The 18,264-nt window shown below is 44.2% G+C and overlaps 1 protein-coding gene across 2 annotated transcripts in view; it reads right to left on the reverse strand.

Moving 5' to 3' along the window:
- afap1l2 (actin filament associated protein 1 like 2) overlaps nt 1–18,264 on the reverse strand; it is a 203,936-nt gene that overhangs the window by 51,751 nt on the left and 133,921 nt on the right. For both annotated transcript variants that reach the window (XM_033033925.1, XM_033033924.1), the window contains exon 4: nt 15,547–15,641. In XM_033033925.1, coding sequence (XP_032889816.1) covers nt 15,547–15,641 — 95 coding nt within the window. The remainder of the gene's footprint in view (nt 1–15,546; nt 15,642–18,264) is intronic.

Below are 18,264 nucleotides of genomic sequence, written 5' to 3' on the forward strand. Positions count from 1 at the left end.
AGGATCAACCATGAAATGAGGATGACACTTCACCTAAATTGAAAGCTATGAGCTTGAAATTTGCAATGGTAATGTTGATAAAACTGTCAATGTTGAACTTTGTTAATTTATGAAGATGGTAAAAACATCAGACATCTGCACGGCACAGTTAAAAGCGTATACCCAAAACTGCTCTCACTGATATCCTACTGCTCCACAGAGTGCTCTAATCTGATTTTACCAACATTGTGCCAGTGGTTTGTGACTTTTTAACAATATTGCTGTAAAACTGTAATTAGCTTCTTCAATAAAGTGTGATTGTGTTTTTGAAAGGCTATGCTGACTGCCAAACAGCCTTGAAACCTGACTTTATAAAACACATTTTATATTTATAGAATATAATTTCATGACATTTGGGTTGGGATCCTTCTTCAGACTGATAGTAGTTGGAGGGGGGGGGGGGGGGGGGAATGTGGAAAATGGAAAAGAGGTGGAAACATCACCTAACCATGTTGTCCAGCCCACTAAGTTACTCCAACACTTTGTATATTTTTGTAAACCAGCATCTGCAGCTCCTTGCATCTACATCTTATGTTGTTTACCTACCCATAAAGTTATTCTTTATAACTGATTCAATTTGAAGCACTCTCCATATTTATTTACAGCCATCCAGGCAATTTGGTAATCTCTTGAAAAGCATTAGTGCTCTATTTTGCCTCCATTATAGACGCTTGGAAGAGCATTCTAATGTCTCTCCCACACTTTGCTGGTGGATTATCAGTTCTCCAGTTCATATGTGAGTTAACCTGGAGCATTGTTCAATTCCAGCCATTGATTAGTAACAGACAATGTTTTAATGTTTTATTATTATTATTGTTTAGTGTTTTCTGAGTCATTCGTAACTGTCACTGTATGTCATGTTGTTACATGTGGGCGGAGCACCAAGGCAAATTCCTTGTATGTGAATACTTGGCCAATAAACTTACTTACTTACAAAAACATCAAAGATTACAACAGTGGGGAAAGGCTTCACAACCCAACACTATAAACAGTACGACAAAATAAAATATTGGCAACATGCTCACTATTAGCAGTGGGAATTGCATCAAATGCTATATGGCATGATGTTCCATATAGAAAAAATCCTCATATAAATTAAAAAACAATTCAAATATAGGACTCCTTTCTGTTACAATCAAGGTGATTTGCTTGCAAGGGTGACAGAAATATTATCAAACTTTATAGATGATGTTAAAATTAATATTTTATAATATTAAAGACCTTTGTGTGTGTGTGCAAGTAAAATATTTGGGAGTTTTTCGTTTGAGCAGCTTGGTTGAGAATTGCCATAAGAAACATCATTGGTGATGATTTTGTGAGGGAGGATTTGTCACAGCCTTTGTTATGTCAAAGGAGAAAATAGTTTCAAAAGTCAACTGTTGATTTTGCTACTGTAGATAAGATACGCTGAATTACGCAAATCCATCACAACCGAATTTGGTTCTCAAATCTGGTAATGTTACTGTAAGTGGCACATGGCCCAGCTAAACATCTAAGCGCAAACAAGATTCCATTCGTGGGGTTAAACAGGGTCTGAGATGTCAGTTAGCTGCACATTGGACCAGATGCATGCTGTCAAATGCATTAATTCTCCACTTCAAAGACAAAAACGTTATTATTTTTACTCTTGCCATGATTGGGAGAAAGTTTGTAATAATGTTGGGCTCTTTAGTGAAGCACATTAATTAAATATTTAACGCTGGCTCGCACGACTAGTTTGTTAGTTTCATACAAAATAAACATAAATCTAATTCCGAACTGGGAATTATTTTGTTCAGCAGCTGTTGGGGAAGTACTTGGGGGGGGGGAAAGGGGGAAACTGCCTTTCAGGGTCCCTACCTGGTCGGAGAGGCAGCTTTTCTCCGGGCTGCAGCTTAGACCCGTCCTCGCGGCCTACCAATGGGCCTGGAGCGGCGTTTCCTGTCGCGGACCGCCCGGAACCTCGGCTTCGGCGGCGGCACAGTGCTGGAGCGCTATCGTGGAGCGGGCGATGCCTTGCCTGGGTCGCCGCGCTGGAGCTCCGGTGAGCTGAGACCGCCGGGAACAACATCGCGGAGCTGCGGGACTGTGGAGCGGCCAGCTGCGGGGGGCGGCGCCGAACTTTACACCGGGAGCCTGGGATCTCGCGACGAGATCGCCAGTTGTGGAGCTCCAACCGGCGCGGCCTTGTCAGCTTCGGAAGCCGCGGCCTCCAGTACGGAGGCGGCCGTTCCAGGGTTCCCATGCCGCTGTGAGGACTCTCCCGACGCAGGAGCACCACCACCCGGCGAGAACGGCCAGGAACATCGGGCCTCCGTAGAGGCAACTGTGGAGGCCTCAATAGGCCCGACTATGGGTGAACTGGGGTTGGGGACTGGACTTTGTGCCTTCCCTCATGGTGGGAGCCATTGTGGGGGAATGTTCTTTGTGTTTAAGACTCTCATTGGTGTTATGTCTGTATTCTTTTGTGTGCTGCAAAATGGCAAACAGCATTTCACTTCATTACACCTCGGTGTATGTGAATGTGACTAATAAAAACCTTTGAATACTTTGAATACTTGGCGAGGTGGGTGGCAAGAAGGACAGCATGCAACCCTGGGATTCACTTAGTTGTGTATTTGATAACAACTGATTAGTAATTACTTTATAAGTAGCTAATTGCCTTTTGCTGTGAACGGCTCAATATGGAAGGATTTAAATATTCTTGCAGCAGGCAGAACAAAATTATGTTCATAGCTAATATGGCAGAAACATAATACCTTGCCACAGATCAAGACAAGGGGGAAATTGTTGCAGATCATGTTTTAAGCTGTAAGAAGGCACTCTGTTACAGTTCTTGCAGAACATGAACTCTCGTGCAGCCTGTAGGCATTGATCTCAGGTCTATTTTCTTGTAATTTACATTATCATTGAATCATTCAACACTGAAGGCCCTTCTGTTCAATGTACACGTGGCATCTCTTTGAAAGAATCACATGCTTATTCTAGAGAATGTAGAACCAAGGATCTGTAGATACTGATTTACAGACAAAGATAAAAAGTGTTGGAGTAACTCAATGGGCCAGGCAGCTGCTCTGGAGAACATGGAGAGGTGACGTTTCAGTTCAAGACCCTTCTTCAGAATTTCTTGAAGAAGGGTCCTGACTCAAAACATCATCTATCTATGTTCTTCAGAGATGCCCCCTGACCCAATGAGTTACTTCAGTACTTTGAATCTTTTTGTTCCATGCCTATTCTACCTGTCTGGCCATAGTGACATCTGTGGAAGCTTCCTGTAGGGGAATTTACCACTGGATCACCTGCTTATAACAGAGGCTTCACCGGTAAATATTCTATTGTTGCAATATACTTTGGGATCTTCTGTTGGGATCTGAATGCAGTTCTCTGATTGTGTAGACACAAAATGCTGGAGTAATTCAGCGGGTGAGGCAGCATCTCTGGAGAGAAGGAATGGGCGACGTTTTGGGTCGAGACCCTTCTTCAGACTGATGTCAGGGGAGGGGGCGGGACAAAGATAGAATGTAGTTGGAGATAGTAAGACTAGTGGTAGAACTGGGAAGGGGAAAGGGATGGAAAGAGAAAGCAAGGACTATCTAAAGTTCATACCACTGGGATGTAAACCCAAGCAAAATATGAGGTGATGTTCCTCCAATTTGCGCTAGGCCTCACTCTGACAATGGAGGAGGCCTAGGACAGAAAGGTCAGATTGGGAATGGGAGGGGGAGTTGAAGTGCTGATCCACTGGGAGATCTCTGATTGTGTACGTATCTTTAAGAACTAAATGTGCCACGTGTTATCACTCTCGAATCAGTTTAGGGGTATCACAATGGTGCAGCGGTAGAGTTACAGCCTTACAGTGCCAGGTACTCGGGTTTGATCCTGACTATTGGTGCTGTCTGTACGGAGTTAAATCAAATCAAATCAAATCAACCTTTATTGTCATCTTGCAAAGCAGCAGTTGTACACAGTGCAAAATGAAAAGACGTTTCCCGGGGAATACCAGAGCATCACACATAAAACTTAAACATTTCACACATAAATAAAAACAATCCAGTCCCTGATAAAAACAGTAGGAATAGTTAAAAAAAAGTGCAGGTAAAAAAACAACAACAATAAAATACAAGTAAAAACAGTCATAAATTGTCCAGGGCGGCTGAGTTAAGTGGCCAGTGCCAGAGTTTGTTATTAAAGTGTCAGTGCAAAAAAAGCAACAGAATCAGGTGGAGTGACTGTTTAGCAGCCTCACAGCCTGTGGCAGGAAGCTGTTTAGCAGTCTGGTTGTCCGGGCTTTGATGCTGCGGTATCTCTTGCCTGATGGCAGGAGATCCAGATGTGTGTGGAGGGGGTGGAGTCTGTCCTTTGCTATGCTCAGTGCTTTTTTCAGGCAGCGGCTCTGGAACAGTTCTTGTACAGAGGGTAGGGAGACGCCAATGATCCTCTCTGCTCCCCTCACTACCCTCTGCAGAGCCTTCCTGACTGAGCAGTTGGAGTACCACGTGTTGATGCAGTACGTGAGTACAGACTCCACCGTGCCCCTGTAGAAAGTCCTGAGGATGTTGGTTGGGAGTGAGGCCTGTTTGAGTTTCCTCAGGTAGTGCAGTCGCTACTGGGCCCGTTTGACAATCCCAGTGTTGTTCCTGGACCAGGTAAGACTGTCTGTGATCTGCACTCCGAGGAACTTTATGTTCTCCACTCTCTCCACCGTGGTGCCACTGATATTGAAGGGTGTGTGCTTGGGCTGTTAGTACGTTCTCCCTGTGACTGCATGGCTTTTCTCCGGGTGTTCTGGTTTCCTCCTATATTCCAAAGAGGTTCAGGCTTATAGATAGGTTAATTGGCTTTGGTAAAATTGTCCCCAGTGCGAAGTATAGCGATAGTGTTCGCCGTAATTGCTGGTCAGTGCAGACTCGATGGGCCAAAGGGCCTGTGTCTCTAAAGTCTAAAGTCTAACAAGTCCTCCCCAGATAGTGGCAGGGTTCCATTCCCGAGAATTGATCATAGAACATGGAAAATTACAGCCCAGGGATAGGCCTTTTAGCCCACAATGTCCGTGTGGAATATGATGCCATGATGAACTAATCTCATGTGCCTGCACATGGCCCATACCCTTCCATTCCCTGCATATCCATGTACCTATCTAAAGTCTCCACAACCACTCCTGGCAGTGTGTTCCAGGCACTCACCGCCCTCAGTGTAAAAATACTCATAACCTGATCAGTTTGCAAGTTGGAAAAGCGAATGTGAGCTGAGTTCTCACATGGCAGAAGATGCTTGCTGTTTATCAACAATAGCTCTGCTTTCAACACCATAATCCAGCCCAAACTCATCTCCAAACTAAAGATAGACACAAAAAGCTGGAGCAACTCAGCGGGACAGGCAACATCACTGGAGAGAAGGAATTGGTGATGTCAAGACCGTCCAAACTCCTGGACCTAGGAATCAGCAGCACCCTTTGACATTGAATCCTCAATTTTTTGACCCATGGACCTCAATTAGTGAAGATTGGTAGCAACACCTCCTCTACAATATTTTTCAACAATGTGTTCTGCAAGGATGCATTCTCCTTCTCCTTCTATACTCCTTGACCATATGGCCAAATTTGACTCTAATTCCATCTATAAGTTTGCAAAAGACACCACTGTGGTGATCCGAATCACAAACAATGACGGGATGGAATATAGGAAGGAGATAGAGAACTTAGTGACATGCTGTTTAGGACAATTACCTTTTCCGCAATCCCAGCAAGATGAAGGAGATAGTTATTGACTTTAGGACACATGGTGGAGTACATGCCCTAATCAGCATCAATGCAGCAATAGTGGAAATAGTTGAGAGCTTCAAGTTGGCGTTAATATCACCAATGATCTGTCCTGGACGATCCACATTGACGCGACAGCCAAGAAGGCACACGGACACCTCTACTTCCCGAGGAGACCAAGGAAATTCAACAAGTCTCCAATTACTCTTACTAATTTATACAGCAGCATAATAGAAAGAACACTGTCGGTTTGCACCACGGTTTGGGAACAGCTCTGCCCGAAACCGCAAGAAATTGCAGAGGGTTGTAAATATATCCTAGTCCATCGCACAGACCAGACTTCCCCCATTGACTCCATCTGCACCATGCTGCTTCAGAAAAGTAGCTAACATAATCATAGACTTGTCCCATCACTTCTTCTTCCTGCTTTCATCCAGCAGAAGCTTAACAGTGCGCACCAACAGACTCAGGAACAGCTTCTTCCCCTAAGACATCTGAACGGTCTTTCCATATGCTCATGTGCTGTCCCATTAGAGACATCAGACTCTGTCTATGGAACTGATGCGCTACAATGTTGAGAACTATAATTTGCACTCTATATAATTATCTTTACTCTATCTATTGTACTTGAGTTTGACGATTATATGAATGTATGGTCTATCTGATCTATTTGAATAGCTTGCAAAACAAATATTTTTGTTATATCTTGGTACATGCGGCGATAATAAACATAAAACTTAATCTTCGGTCCACTAAGTGCTCACCAACCATCGATCACCCATTCACACCAGTTATCCCACTTGTGTATCCACTCCCTACTCGGAACAATTTACAGTGGCTTATTATCAACCCGCAAGTATTGGGGATGTGTGAGGGAATCAGAGCACCTGGAGGAAAATCACCCCATCACAGGGAGAACGTGCAAACTCCACACAGACAGTACTCGAGGTCATGATCAAACCCGGGTCTTTGGCGCTGTGAGACATGAGCTTTACCAGCTGTGCCACCGTGCCGCCCAGTAAGTTAATATTAAAAACAAGTGCAATGCTTAAACATCCTGAAAATTGCTGCCAAACCAGCACTCACACAGTTAAACCACATTGGATGCAGTATGATAGCTCTGTGCTGTTTAATGTGTGTGAATACCAGGGAATTCAGCCTCTGGTTCCAGATGATAACCATTCATTTTCCCACAGACTTCACCATATGCTTCGTGACACAGCTGAAACTCCTCCAGTTGCTGATATGGCCTCTGCTACGTATTACATGACCCACACTGTTCCGGCCTGATGTGTTCCCAGCAGTTTTAAAACCCAAACCCAAACACCCATACGGAGCATATTTTCATTATTTTTCAAGTTGTATTTAAATGCTTTGAGGAGTAATACATGAAAGGCAATCAATAGCGTACCAATAATTCAGCAATGCCCAGAGCACTCTACCCACAATCGGGTTCACTGATGTTTATGTTACTTCCATTACCAGACCCCCCCCCCCACGCAAAAAAAGGGAATAAATGGCTCAATGACAAGAATTTCTATTTTTATCGTGGAGTTTGTCCACTTTGAAAAAAGAGTCTGTATCAGATTGACAGGGATATGACATTTTTTTCCTTTCTCAGCTGGTGAAATCCATTTGGCCGAGCCAGGGCCACTGCCTTCCAGGAGCATTAGCCACACGCGGCCACCTTGGTCAGTATAATGGGAGGCATAACACGCACAAGTGGCACAGTGGTGCAGCCGGTAAGAGCTGCTGCTTCATAGTGCAAGAGACCCCGGTTCGATCCTTTGGCGTTTGTACGTGTTCCCTGTGACTGTGTGGGTTTTCTCCGGGTGCTCCAGTTTCCTCCCACATGACGTGCAGGTTTGTAGGTTAATTGGCTTCTGTAAATTGCCGCTATAGTGTAGGGGGTGGATGTGCAAGTGGAATAACATAGAACAAGTGGGAATGGGTGATCAATGGTCAATGTGGACTTAGTGGGACAAAGGTCCTGATTAAAGCTGTATCTTTATGCACAAATGTGGCAACTTAGGTTGCTAAATAAGTACTGGCTCTTGGCTTTGATTTCAGCTGGACCATGTTTTTAAATCATTTCATTGAACTGTTCATACCTTGTTAAAGTCTGATTACCTTGGTACTGTAAACAATTAAGAGAGGCTGCTGTGGTGAGATTTCCAACTTTATTAAAAGTTGGTTATTTGCCTTTCAGACTTACCATATCCTGGCTTTCGTGGGCAAATCATGTAATATTCTGTATACTACTTCACTTCCTGAAGTTAATCATAATCTCATTTGTCTTGCTGACAATGGTCTAGAATAGTGCTGACTTATTTTAAACAGTGAAGACACATTTGTTTTATATATTTACTCACTCATTGTCAATTGTGACCTGGTGTCAAGACAACAATCTTTCTCTCAATGTCAGCAAGACAAAGTAGATTATGATTAACTTCCGTAAGTGATGTAGTACACATACACGTACATTGACGGCACCAAAGCAGAGATGGTTGAAAACTTCAAGTTCCGAGGAGTAAATATCACCAGCAACTTGTTCTGAACTAGACATATTGGAGCAATGGCCAAGAAAGCAGACCAATGCCTCTACTTCCTTAGAAGGCTTAGGAGGTTCAGCATGTCCCCAACAACTCTAACCAACTTGCACCATGCACCATAGAAATAATTTTATCGGGATGTATCACAGCATGAGTTGGGACCACGCCATCAAGGCCACAAGAAATTGCAGAGAATTGTGGATGCAGACCAGACCATCGCACAAACCAACCTCCCTTCCAGTGATTCCATCTACACATCATGCTGCCTTGGCAAGGCCACCAGCATAATCAAGGATAAGTCTCACCCTGGTCACTCCCTCTTCTCCTCTCTCCCATCAGGCAACAGGTACAGAATTATAAAAATGCACACCTCCAGATTTCTTCCTAGTTGTTATCAGACAAAAGAACCATTCTACCAACAACTAGAGAACAGTCCTGAGCTACAATGTGAAGACCCTCGGACTATATTTAATCACACTTTACTGGACTTTATCTTGCACTAGACATTATTTTCTTTATCATGTATCTGTACTCTGGGGATGACTCGATTGTAATCACGTATATAGTCTTTCTACTGACTGGTTAGCATGCCACAAAAGCTTTTCACTCTACCTTGGTACATGTGACAATAAACTAAACTAAACTAATCAATGGACAGCAAGCCGTGGCTATATCAAGACTCAAACTTCCTGACAGCATTCAAGTCGACAAACGTGGGGATTCATGTTTAGGGCAAGCTACACAATCTCAATGTTGACCTTATTTGGAGACAAAACATGCATTAAATATGAATAACATTAGGCCTTGATTATGTTGAAGTACTGCAGTGAACAAAGTACCTTGACCACTAAAGCAACTAGCGTGCAGTTAAATCTTATGCCAACAATTTACTTGGATTACAAGTTCATCAAAAGGTCTGCACATTTGGTGAACAATGCCAGCCAGGTATTGCTCTAACTAAAAATGACACAAAGTGCAGGAGTAACTCAACGGATCAGGCAGCATCTCTGGAGATTGTGGATAGGTAACGTTACAGGTTGGAACCCTTCTTCAGACCTCTTATGGATATAAAAAATACTGTGGGAAAACCCCCCCACAAATTATGTGGGTTTGCAAGCTGATAATGAGGCAGTGAATACAAGGCAGTCCAAGACATTGGTGAGTGGCTGGTTAAACCAGTTATCCCTCTAATAAATAGATGTAAAGCACACAGTTATAAACACTGATAAATTAGAGTGTGTTAACAATAAGGGTGAATTTATATTAACAATTAGGATGATTTTTTTTTTGATTAGTAGGACTGGATGTTACAATCCCTAAGGTTCTTCACCACAATTGACACCCGGTATTCTTGGGGGTGACCACTAGGTGATTTTGCTACCTCAATGTCACTGGGTGTTTCGGCTTTTTATCACAAGACACCCTCGGTCAAGGCAGGCCCACCACAGGGTGATCAGCCCTGGGTGTGTGTCTTATGGTTAGCCTCTAGATGGTCACGTGGCAGCCCAGACAGCATCTTTTCTCTTCAGCCACAGCCAGTGACTGCTCCATTCGGCTTTTTTCCTTCCATCTTCCTCTCTACCGCTGACTGTGGCTGGTTGGGCTCTGGACTCGTGTCCATTGGTGGGACAGTACTTGGTTGAGCTTCGCCTGGGGTGCTGATACCCTGTGGACTGTGGTGGCTATCCTGCCACTAGGCTTCACTCGACTGATTTGGCCTACCTCTTAGAAGGTAATGGTCAATGCGAGGCCCCACACCAAGCTCTCCCAGCCACTTTTACCTGCCCTGGTGGATCTTGAGACCCTTCTCTGATGTCATCTTTTCCCAGCCACAGATGCAGCTTCGTAGCTTATGTCCTGCCGGGGCTGCCACTCTGTCAATTGCTGTGCTAGTTGTCTTATTCATAGTCGATTCCTACCGTAGCAATATAAGGGTGGATACAAAACGCTGATTAGCTATGGATCCTGCTGGCATGAGGAGCTAGCCCATGCCAGCCCCGATGGGGTCTATTCCCTCCGGTCAGCAGTCTCTCCAGGCTGTCACTAGGTCTTTCCCTGGTTGTCAGCTGCCCTTTCGCAGCGGTCACTGGTTTGATCCAGATGTTCATGTTGATTAGTAGGACTGGATGTTACAATCCCTAATCAGAGTGAGTAAATTCAGTTGCAAATAGGAGGAGAAATAAAAAGAGGGAAAGACTGGAAGAGAAAGAAATTCTGAAAAGAAAAGGCAAAGTTTCTTTTTAAAAGTTGACTTCTAAATGTCTCTCGTCTATTCAGTGCCTGTAGTTCTTGCACATCCCATACCATTAGTTATTTAATGACTGGACAAGGGAATTGTTTGGCAGTCATTAACCTTCATTACTTCAGAACAATGGCAGCAGGTTGTGAAGGCTTGTCATGCCGTGAGTTCCTCTATTTCTCCCCCAAATAACTGTCTAATGACTGTGTGTCATTTAGACACCATTATCCCATTATCCTTGCAGCAAAATCTGGCCTACTCCTCATTCTGCACCATGTGCCACCTAATGGTTAAAGTAAGAATTGATAAAATGGCCCAACTAAGTTTCAGGACCAGAAGATAGTCAAAAATGCTGGAATAACTCAGCAGGACAGGCAGCATCTCTGGAGAGAAGGAATCGGTGACGTTTCAGGTCGAAACCTTTCTTCAGACTTTCAGGCCCAGAAGTCCCATTGACCTGCTCCTATGTCAGGGGTGTGAATAAGGATGGCTATTGTTATGACAAATGGCAGAGGCATTTAAAAATTGCTTCAGAATATTTGTATACAGCTCCTTCTGTGGTTAAAAGATTCTTGCCTGGCCCTGAGTCCTGGCCCTGAGTCTTTCAGTAAAACTCAGTGCCTGCTGGCAACTGCACCATTTGGAGACCAAGTGCTTGTGCAACTCAGTGGGTCAGGCAATATCTCTGGAGAAAGGTCCTTTTTTCTCCAGTGAGGCCTGACCCACTGAGATACTTCAGCACTTTGTGTCTTTCTTTCGCCATTCCTTGTTTCTGCACTATTTGGAGGTTGGTTTGTCAGCTTGAGCTGCTGGATAAAATCTGCATCTTACTTCTCTACTTTATATTGTTCCACAACCCATTCTGACTCCTGATATTGAATGTGCCGGAATTTAATTATTTAGCTTCACGGCAGCTTCATTGCAGTTATTGGTCGTCTATAGGTTAGAGTCAGGGGTGAGGAGCGGGAGAAAGCAAGGTCAGCTCTGAGGAAAAGGGCACTGAGAATGAGGTCAGTGTCATGGCGGCCATTGGGGGATTATTCGGGAGAGGGAAGGGGAGGGGGAGGGGGGGAAAGAAAAAGTGGGGCATCTCCCTGATAGCTGTGGAAGACGGAGCCACTGGGATGAACCAGAGACCACTAATGTTACTGTGTGGTCAAGACTGGACTGCTGAGAAGAATCTCTATATAACTAGCATCTGTACTGGGTGGCTGGGACAAGCTTGAGTTGCCAGTGCCTCGTCCTGCCCACGGACAATGAGGAAGTCCAGTCCAGGTTACAACAAAAGCGTGACATTCAAAAACAGTTGTATGACAAAACAAGTCGGCCGCTGCCACCATTAACCAAGGGGCAGGTGGTTCGTTTGCAAACTGACAAAGGCCATGACCGTGTCGGCGTTACTTCTGGAACTGCTTCTGAGCCACACTCATATCTGGTCAGTGCCGATGGCAGCACCTACAGGCATAACATATCCTGCCTGTGAATACGCCAGCTCCACCTCCGTATTTTCCAGACCGTACAAGTGTACTTTCGTCCGTGTCCAGCGGCATTAATCTCCCTACACCAGCACAACAACCGCTTCTGGAGCGGCTCTGCCAGTGGCAAAGCCCCCTCCGCCCGTGCCACAGTCCCGTTTCATCACTGGGAATGCTAGTTCAATCTCCGTCACCTGTGAAGCCACTGACTCTATCCCCGGTGGAGAAAAACGGAGATGGCCTTTATCGCACACGTGCTGGTCGTGTTTGCAAGCCCACCGTGAAGTACCCGGGCTATGTTTGACTTTCCTCCAGATTATTATCAACTGCTATGCATGCCTTATTTAGTCAATGGTTTTGTACTGATATTTAATTCTCTAAGAGGGAGGATGTAGATCAGTGTCACTCATGTTATGAGTCATACATTGTAGCTTCGCCCACTAGTTTAACAGAAAGCTTCTCTGCCCTTTCTCCCTCACTTTTGAGTTATGTGTTAAGATGAAGTTACCTATGCTGTAACGCTAATAAAGTCTTTGGATCTAAATCATTGTGCATGACTTAGGTTATTCCAACAGCAGAAGTTCAACAAATGCATGTTCTGTTTTAATTTGGTGTTTATGATAAAAATTGAAAGTCTTACTTTACTATTTCTGATTTCAGAGTCACATGCATTGCTCTGACAAGTTTGGGATTACATATAGAATTGCCTGGAACGGCATGAAGGGACCAAGTGGGTTTTAAAGACAATCCAGTACTTTTACTGCTGGGATTTGCATGGGATGTTTAATCCAAACCATAGACAATAGACAATAGACAATAGGTGCAGGAGTAGGCCATTTGGCCCTTCGAGCCAGCACCGCCATTCAATGTGATCATGGCTGATCATCCCCAATCAGTACCCCATTCCTGCCTTCTCCCCATATCCCCATACCCGAGATTTTTTATCCGAATCTCAGAATTACTGATTTAGTAATTTAAACACTGCACCAATATTACATTATCAATGGTTTCATCAAAATAATGTACTCTCAAAACTTTTATGTATCATTATGCTCAAGGTGAAAGAAAAAAAGTTGATCTTGTTTATCTTAAAAGAAAAAGTATATATTGCAGTTGTGATATCACTAACAGGGTGACTTAGAAAGGTTTTGGCCCGAAACGTTGCCTATTTCCTTCGCTCCATAGATGCTGTTGCACCCGCTGAGTTTCTCCAGCTTTTTTGTGTACCTTTGACTTTTAACTTAATCGCCTAAATCTAAGATGAATCTGATCTTACTCTGTTAAATTAAACCAGCGAGGCACTATTCAACCACTATTCAATTTAATCATGGATGAATTTGCTGTAACTTTTTGCCATTCTTTGCTCTATATCCTCTTGAACAGAGTGTAGAAATAAGGAACTGCAGATGCAGGCTTACACCGAAGGACACACAGTGTGGAGTGACTCATCGGGTTAGGTAGTATCAGAAGACAGGTCACAACCCAAAATGTCACTGATTCATGTGCTCCAGAGATGCTGCCTGACCCGCTGAGTTACTCCAGCACTTTGTGTCCTTTCTTATTTAACAGAAGTACATTACTCACTTTTGTAAAATCAGTAAGTTGCTTAACATTCACTGCTAATTACGCAAGTTTACAGATATATTTCTCAATCATTTTGAGGGACCTTCTGTCCTATTGACTGCTTCTGGATTCCACAACCAGAGGAAATAACTCGATATCTATAACCCTTTATATCTTGAGCTGAGGTCTATCAGGCAGATTTTCCTCTGTAGCTATGGCTGGGCAGTGTGGAACTATTTACCAGCTCTTGCCATCAGATTTCATGATTTCCTCTTGGCAGTGATCTCAGGCATCTGATTCTTTGCAGCACTTTCTTCCCACCCAACTAATTCCTTATCTGCATGAAAGGGGCCTTTGTTTTTGTTGGGCTCCATTTCCTGCAGGCTTGAGTTCAAGGAGCAGTGCTTTTGTGAACAAGTTAATTCGGGGAGAAATTAAGCAAAAATGCCACGTGTTGCACGAAGCAACTTTCCAAACAAATTTCCAGAGAGCTTGACAAGAAAGCACATTCATGTGACTGTGCCCTCTGTTTTGACAAATTATTAACAAGTGAGCACTATCATCGGGGACGTAACAAAAAAATAATAATTTGCAAGATTTGCCATTCTTTTTGTGTTTTCTTCTTCCAGTTAGCGTTGATAATTGAATGGCTTTAACAGTAAGTGTCATTTTTAGGCTAAAAGGAATTACTGAGTAAGCTGCATACACTCACAAACACAGCCACAGCTACAACATTAACTGCGGCAGTAATTCAGGTTCAGAGTGTTATTAAATTCCAAACCTACGCTATAAAGCATTTATCACTACAAACAGATCACTTACATAGAAAGGATGCTTAAATTCACTGATGTAAAGGATACTTATGAAACATCTTTTCTCAAGCTAACAATGAGACATATATTCACCACACTCAATTCCACGGTTTGGATTTTTGTGGACAAATCATTTAAACAGAATAATGAATGGAATTGTTCACGCCAAACCAATCTAAACATGTCAAACATCTCAAATGACCCGGTTACCCCTAAAACATGACATCAGGGTTGCAACATATCAGAACAATCATTACACAATTTATTCTGTGCATGCAAATTTATGAATTGAACACAAAGAGTACATCCTGCAAATTAGGTAGAATAAATGAAGGACCAAGGGAAGAGTTCCTGTTCAACCTATTGAAGCGAAATGTATTTTTGTGACCTGTTCGCATACTTGTTTCTCCAACAGAAATGACAATTTGCAGATGTTTTGATAAAATACTTAAATTCTGTCTATTTATGCCAGTTTTCATTGACTTTAACTATGTTAAAAAATAGGTGCAGGCTCTGTGTTTGAATAATGTATTTAATTAAAATGAAAAGATCAGCAACAAGAAATTCTGGGCACCTGATGCACCATGCTTAGTTTGCTTGAAAGGTGTTCATAAATAAAGCATTGAAATATTTGCCTTTTAGTGTATCTTCCAATATCACGTTCAAATGCATATAAAAAGGCTTTTTCCCCCCACCTAGTTAGCATTATAGGAGCCCATTAACAGCTGGGAACGGTTAGTGGTCCGAACAGCTGTGATGTCAAAGCATTTTGGAAATTGAGTTTTGTGGCTTTTCAAATACAAAGCAGAATGAGCCATCAGATGAATGTACAACTTAACATATCTGCAGCGTATCTGGGAGAAATGCTGACCACTTCATGCTTTGACACTTTTCTCCGTCGCTCAGGAGACACGGTAACTGAGCATGTCCAGGAAAATTGCCTGGGAAAGCACCATGAAGCACATTTTGTTCCCTTAAAATGTTTTTCCAAACGTGAGCAGGGGCTGCTCTTTGAAAGGTATTGGTCACGAGCCCTGCAATAATTGGGTGGAGTTAAATAGCAACGTGTGACCAAAATGACAGTAGAAAGTATGTTCCAAAACGTACTGAATATAAATCTAAAACTTACAACTTTTGCAGGTGGGAGCTCAGGCAAGCTCTTCTGAGGAGCAGGCGTGATCTTTCCTATATCTATTCCATTGGGAATATTACCACGATCTGAACCTAGGAAACAATAACAAGCAGATATATAACAGTCAATGAGGTTTCACTTATGGGAGTAATTCTTACGTTAAACAGGGGCCAGGAGCCCAAGTACTATACTTCATCCCAGTAATCAATATTTCCTAAACAAGTGACTGCCCTTTGCTAATAAATTTAAAACTTCACGCGCTACTTCTTGAACATGCCTTTTCCAATCATGATTTAGAAACACAGAAAACAGGATCAGGTGTAGGTTATTTGACTCTTTGAGCTTACAACTTCCGGAAGTGGCGGCGCTGTGATACAGCTGCGGCTCGCCTGCAGTCTGTTTGTTTTTACTTTTTGTGTTGTTTTTTTTGTCTAGTTTAGTAATTTTTTTGGTTATTAGGTGGTGTTATGTGTGTGGGGGGAGGGTGAAACAGAGCTTTCTGTCTCTCCCTTCGGGGGAATGCGACTTTTTGTCGTATCCCCCTTCTCTTCCCCCGTCTGCGCTGAGGCCTAATGGCGGAGCTGGCGACCTCCAACCTGCGACCGACCTCGAGGGTCCGGAGGTAGAGCCAGCCAGGACTCACCAACGCGAGGCTGGCCGTCTTCGAGCTGCGGCGGCGTTCGGGCAGCGGCACGATTCGGCGCTCCGGTGAGGGCGGACGGCGCTCCGGTGAGACACTCCCGTGCGGCCGGCACGGCTACCGGCTGGAAGGCGCTCCCGTGGGGGCAGCCCGGTGCGGGGCTGAGACGCTGCCGTGTGGGCGGACCGGCTCCCGGCTGGAAGGTGCTCCCGTGGGGGCAGCCCGGTGCGGGGCTGAGACGCTGCCTTGTGGGCGGCCCGGTGCGGGGCGGAGACGGTGCTACGGCGGCTGAGGCGGCGTTCTGGCGGCGGCGACCTGGATCCGGGGCTCGGCCGCGGGCCAGTGGAGGACAATGTCGGGAGCTCGCCGGTCACAGGCTGGTGCCTGTTTTCCGGAGCACCCGTTGCAACAGCTGCGGGCAGCTTCGACCACCCCCGGGCCGCGGAGCTCGAACCGCGGGACTGATACCATCGCCCGGTGGGGTATCGCCTCGGCGCAGAGGGAGAAGAGGAGGGAAGAGACAGTAACTCTAAGACTTTTGCCTCCATCACAGTGAGGAGGTGTTTGGTGAACTCACTGTGGTGGATGTTAATTTGTGTTTATTGTGTTTTGTTATTATTACATGTATGGCTGCAGGCAACAGCATTTCGTTCAGACCGAAAGGTCTGAATGACAAATAAAGGATTCAATTCAATACTCCACTATTCATCGAGTCATAGAGTTACGCAACATTGAAACAGTCATCTGACCCAAATCATCCACACTGACCAATCTGCCTTCTTGAACAAGTCTCATTTGCCTGTATTTGGCACATAATGTATCTTGATAAACTTTACTTTAGACATTTTCACCCTGTAGACTTTACACTTTAGAGATACAGGGAGTAAACAGGCTCACCGAGTCTGCGCCAACCAACGATTACCCCGTATACTAACACTATCCTACACGTTAGAGACAATTTTAACAAAAGCCAATTAACCAACAAACCTGCATGCCTTTGGAACATCGGAGAAAACTTGTCCATTTAGAGAAACCCTCCGCGGTCTGTGAGAACGTGCAAACCCCACACCGACAGCACCTGTAGTCAGGATCGAAATCGGGTCTCTGGAGCTGTAAGGCAGCAACTCGCCCGCTGCGCCAATGTGCCACTCTCTCTACTTTTCCTATTCATGATCCTGTCAAAATGTCTTTTAAACATTGTGATTCTACCTGTCTCTAACACTTCCTCCAGTATTTAATTCCATATACCTGCCACCCTCTGTGTGAAAAACACGTCCCTTCGATCCCTTTTAAATCTTTCCCCTCATCTTAAATCTATGCACTCTAATTTTAAACTCCTCCACGGTGTGAGAAAGACTGGCTATTCACCCTATCTCTGCCCCTCATGATTTGATAAACATCCATAAGGTCACACATCAGCCTCCTTTGCTCTAGGTGAAACAAACCCAGCCTATCTAGTTTCTCTATAAATCAAGTCCTCTGGTCCATGTGAATCTTTCGTGCACCTTCTCTAGTGTAATCACATCCTGACTATGGTATTGCAAACAGAACCTACTATAAAAATAACTTTTGTCTTCATTTCAGTGTTAATTCACTTAGACTAGAAAGGAAGATAGAGCGGCACTGTGGTGCAGCAGGTAGTGCTGCTGCTTCTGCTGCATGGTTCCAGCAACCTGTAACTGGCCTGATTGAGGGTGCTCTCTGTGTGGAGTTTGCATGCTCCTGCTGTGGTCACATGGTTTTCACACGCTAGACCACATAGTAAATGTGCTGCATTTTCCCTTAACATCCAATAATGTTTTAGTTGGTGGAAAGGCCGGCCACTGTACATCCTCCTCAGTGTAGGTGGGGGACTGGAGAATCAAAGGGGTTGATAGGTAAGTAAGAAAAAATAACAGGGAAATAATTGGGAAAAGGGACTGATTGAAATTCTCGACGACTTATAACCATATAACTATATAACAATTACAGCACGGAAACAGGCCATCTCGACCCTTCTAGTCCGTGCCGAACACGTATTCTCCCCTAGTCCCATATATCTGCGCTCAGACCATAACCCTCCATTCCTTTCCCGT

The sequence above is a fragment of the Amblyraja radiata genome, chromosome 15, assembly GCF_010909765.2.
Source record: "Amblyraja radiata isolate CabotCenter1 chromosome 15, sAmbRad1.1.pri, whole genome shotgun sequence".
Classification (NCBI taxonomy): domain Eukaryota; kingdom Metazoa; phylum Chordata; class Chondrichthyes; order Rajiformes; family Rajidae; genus Amblyraja; species Amblyraja radiata.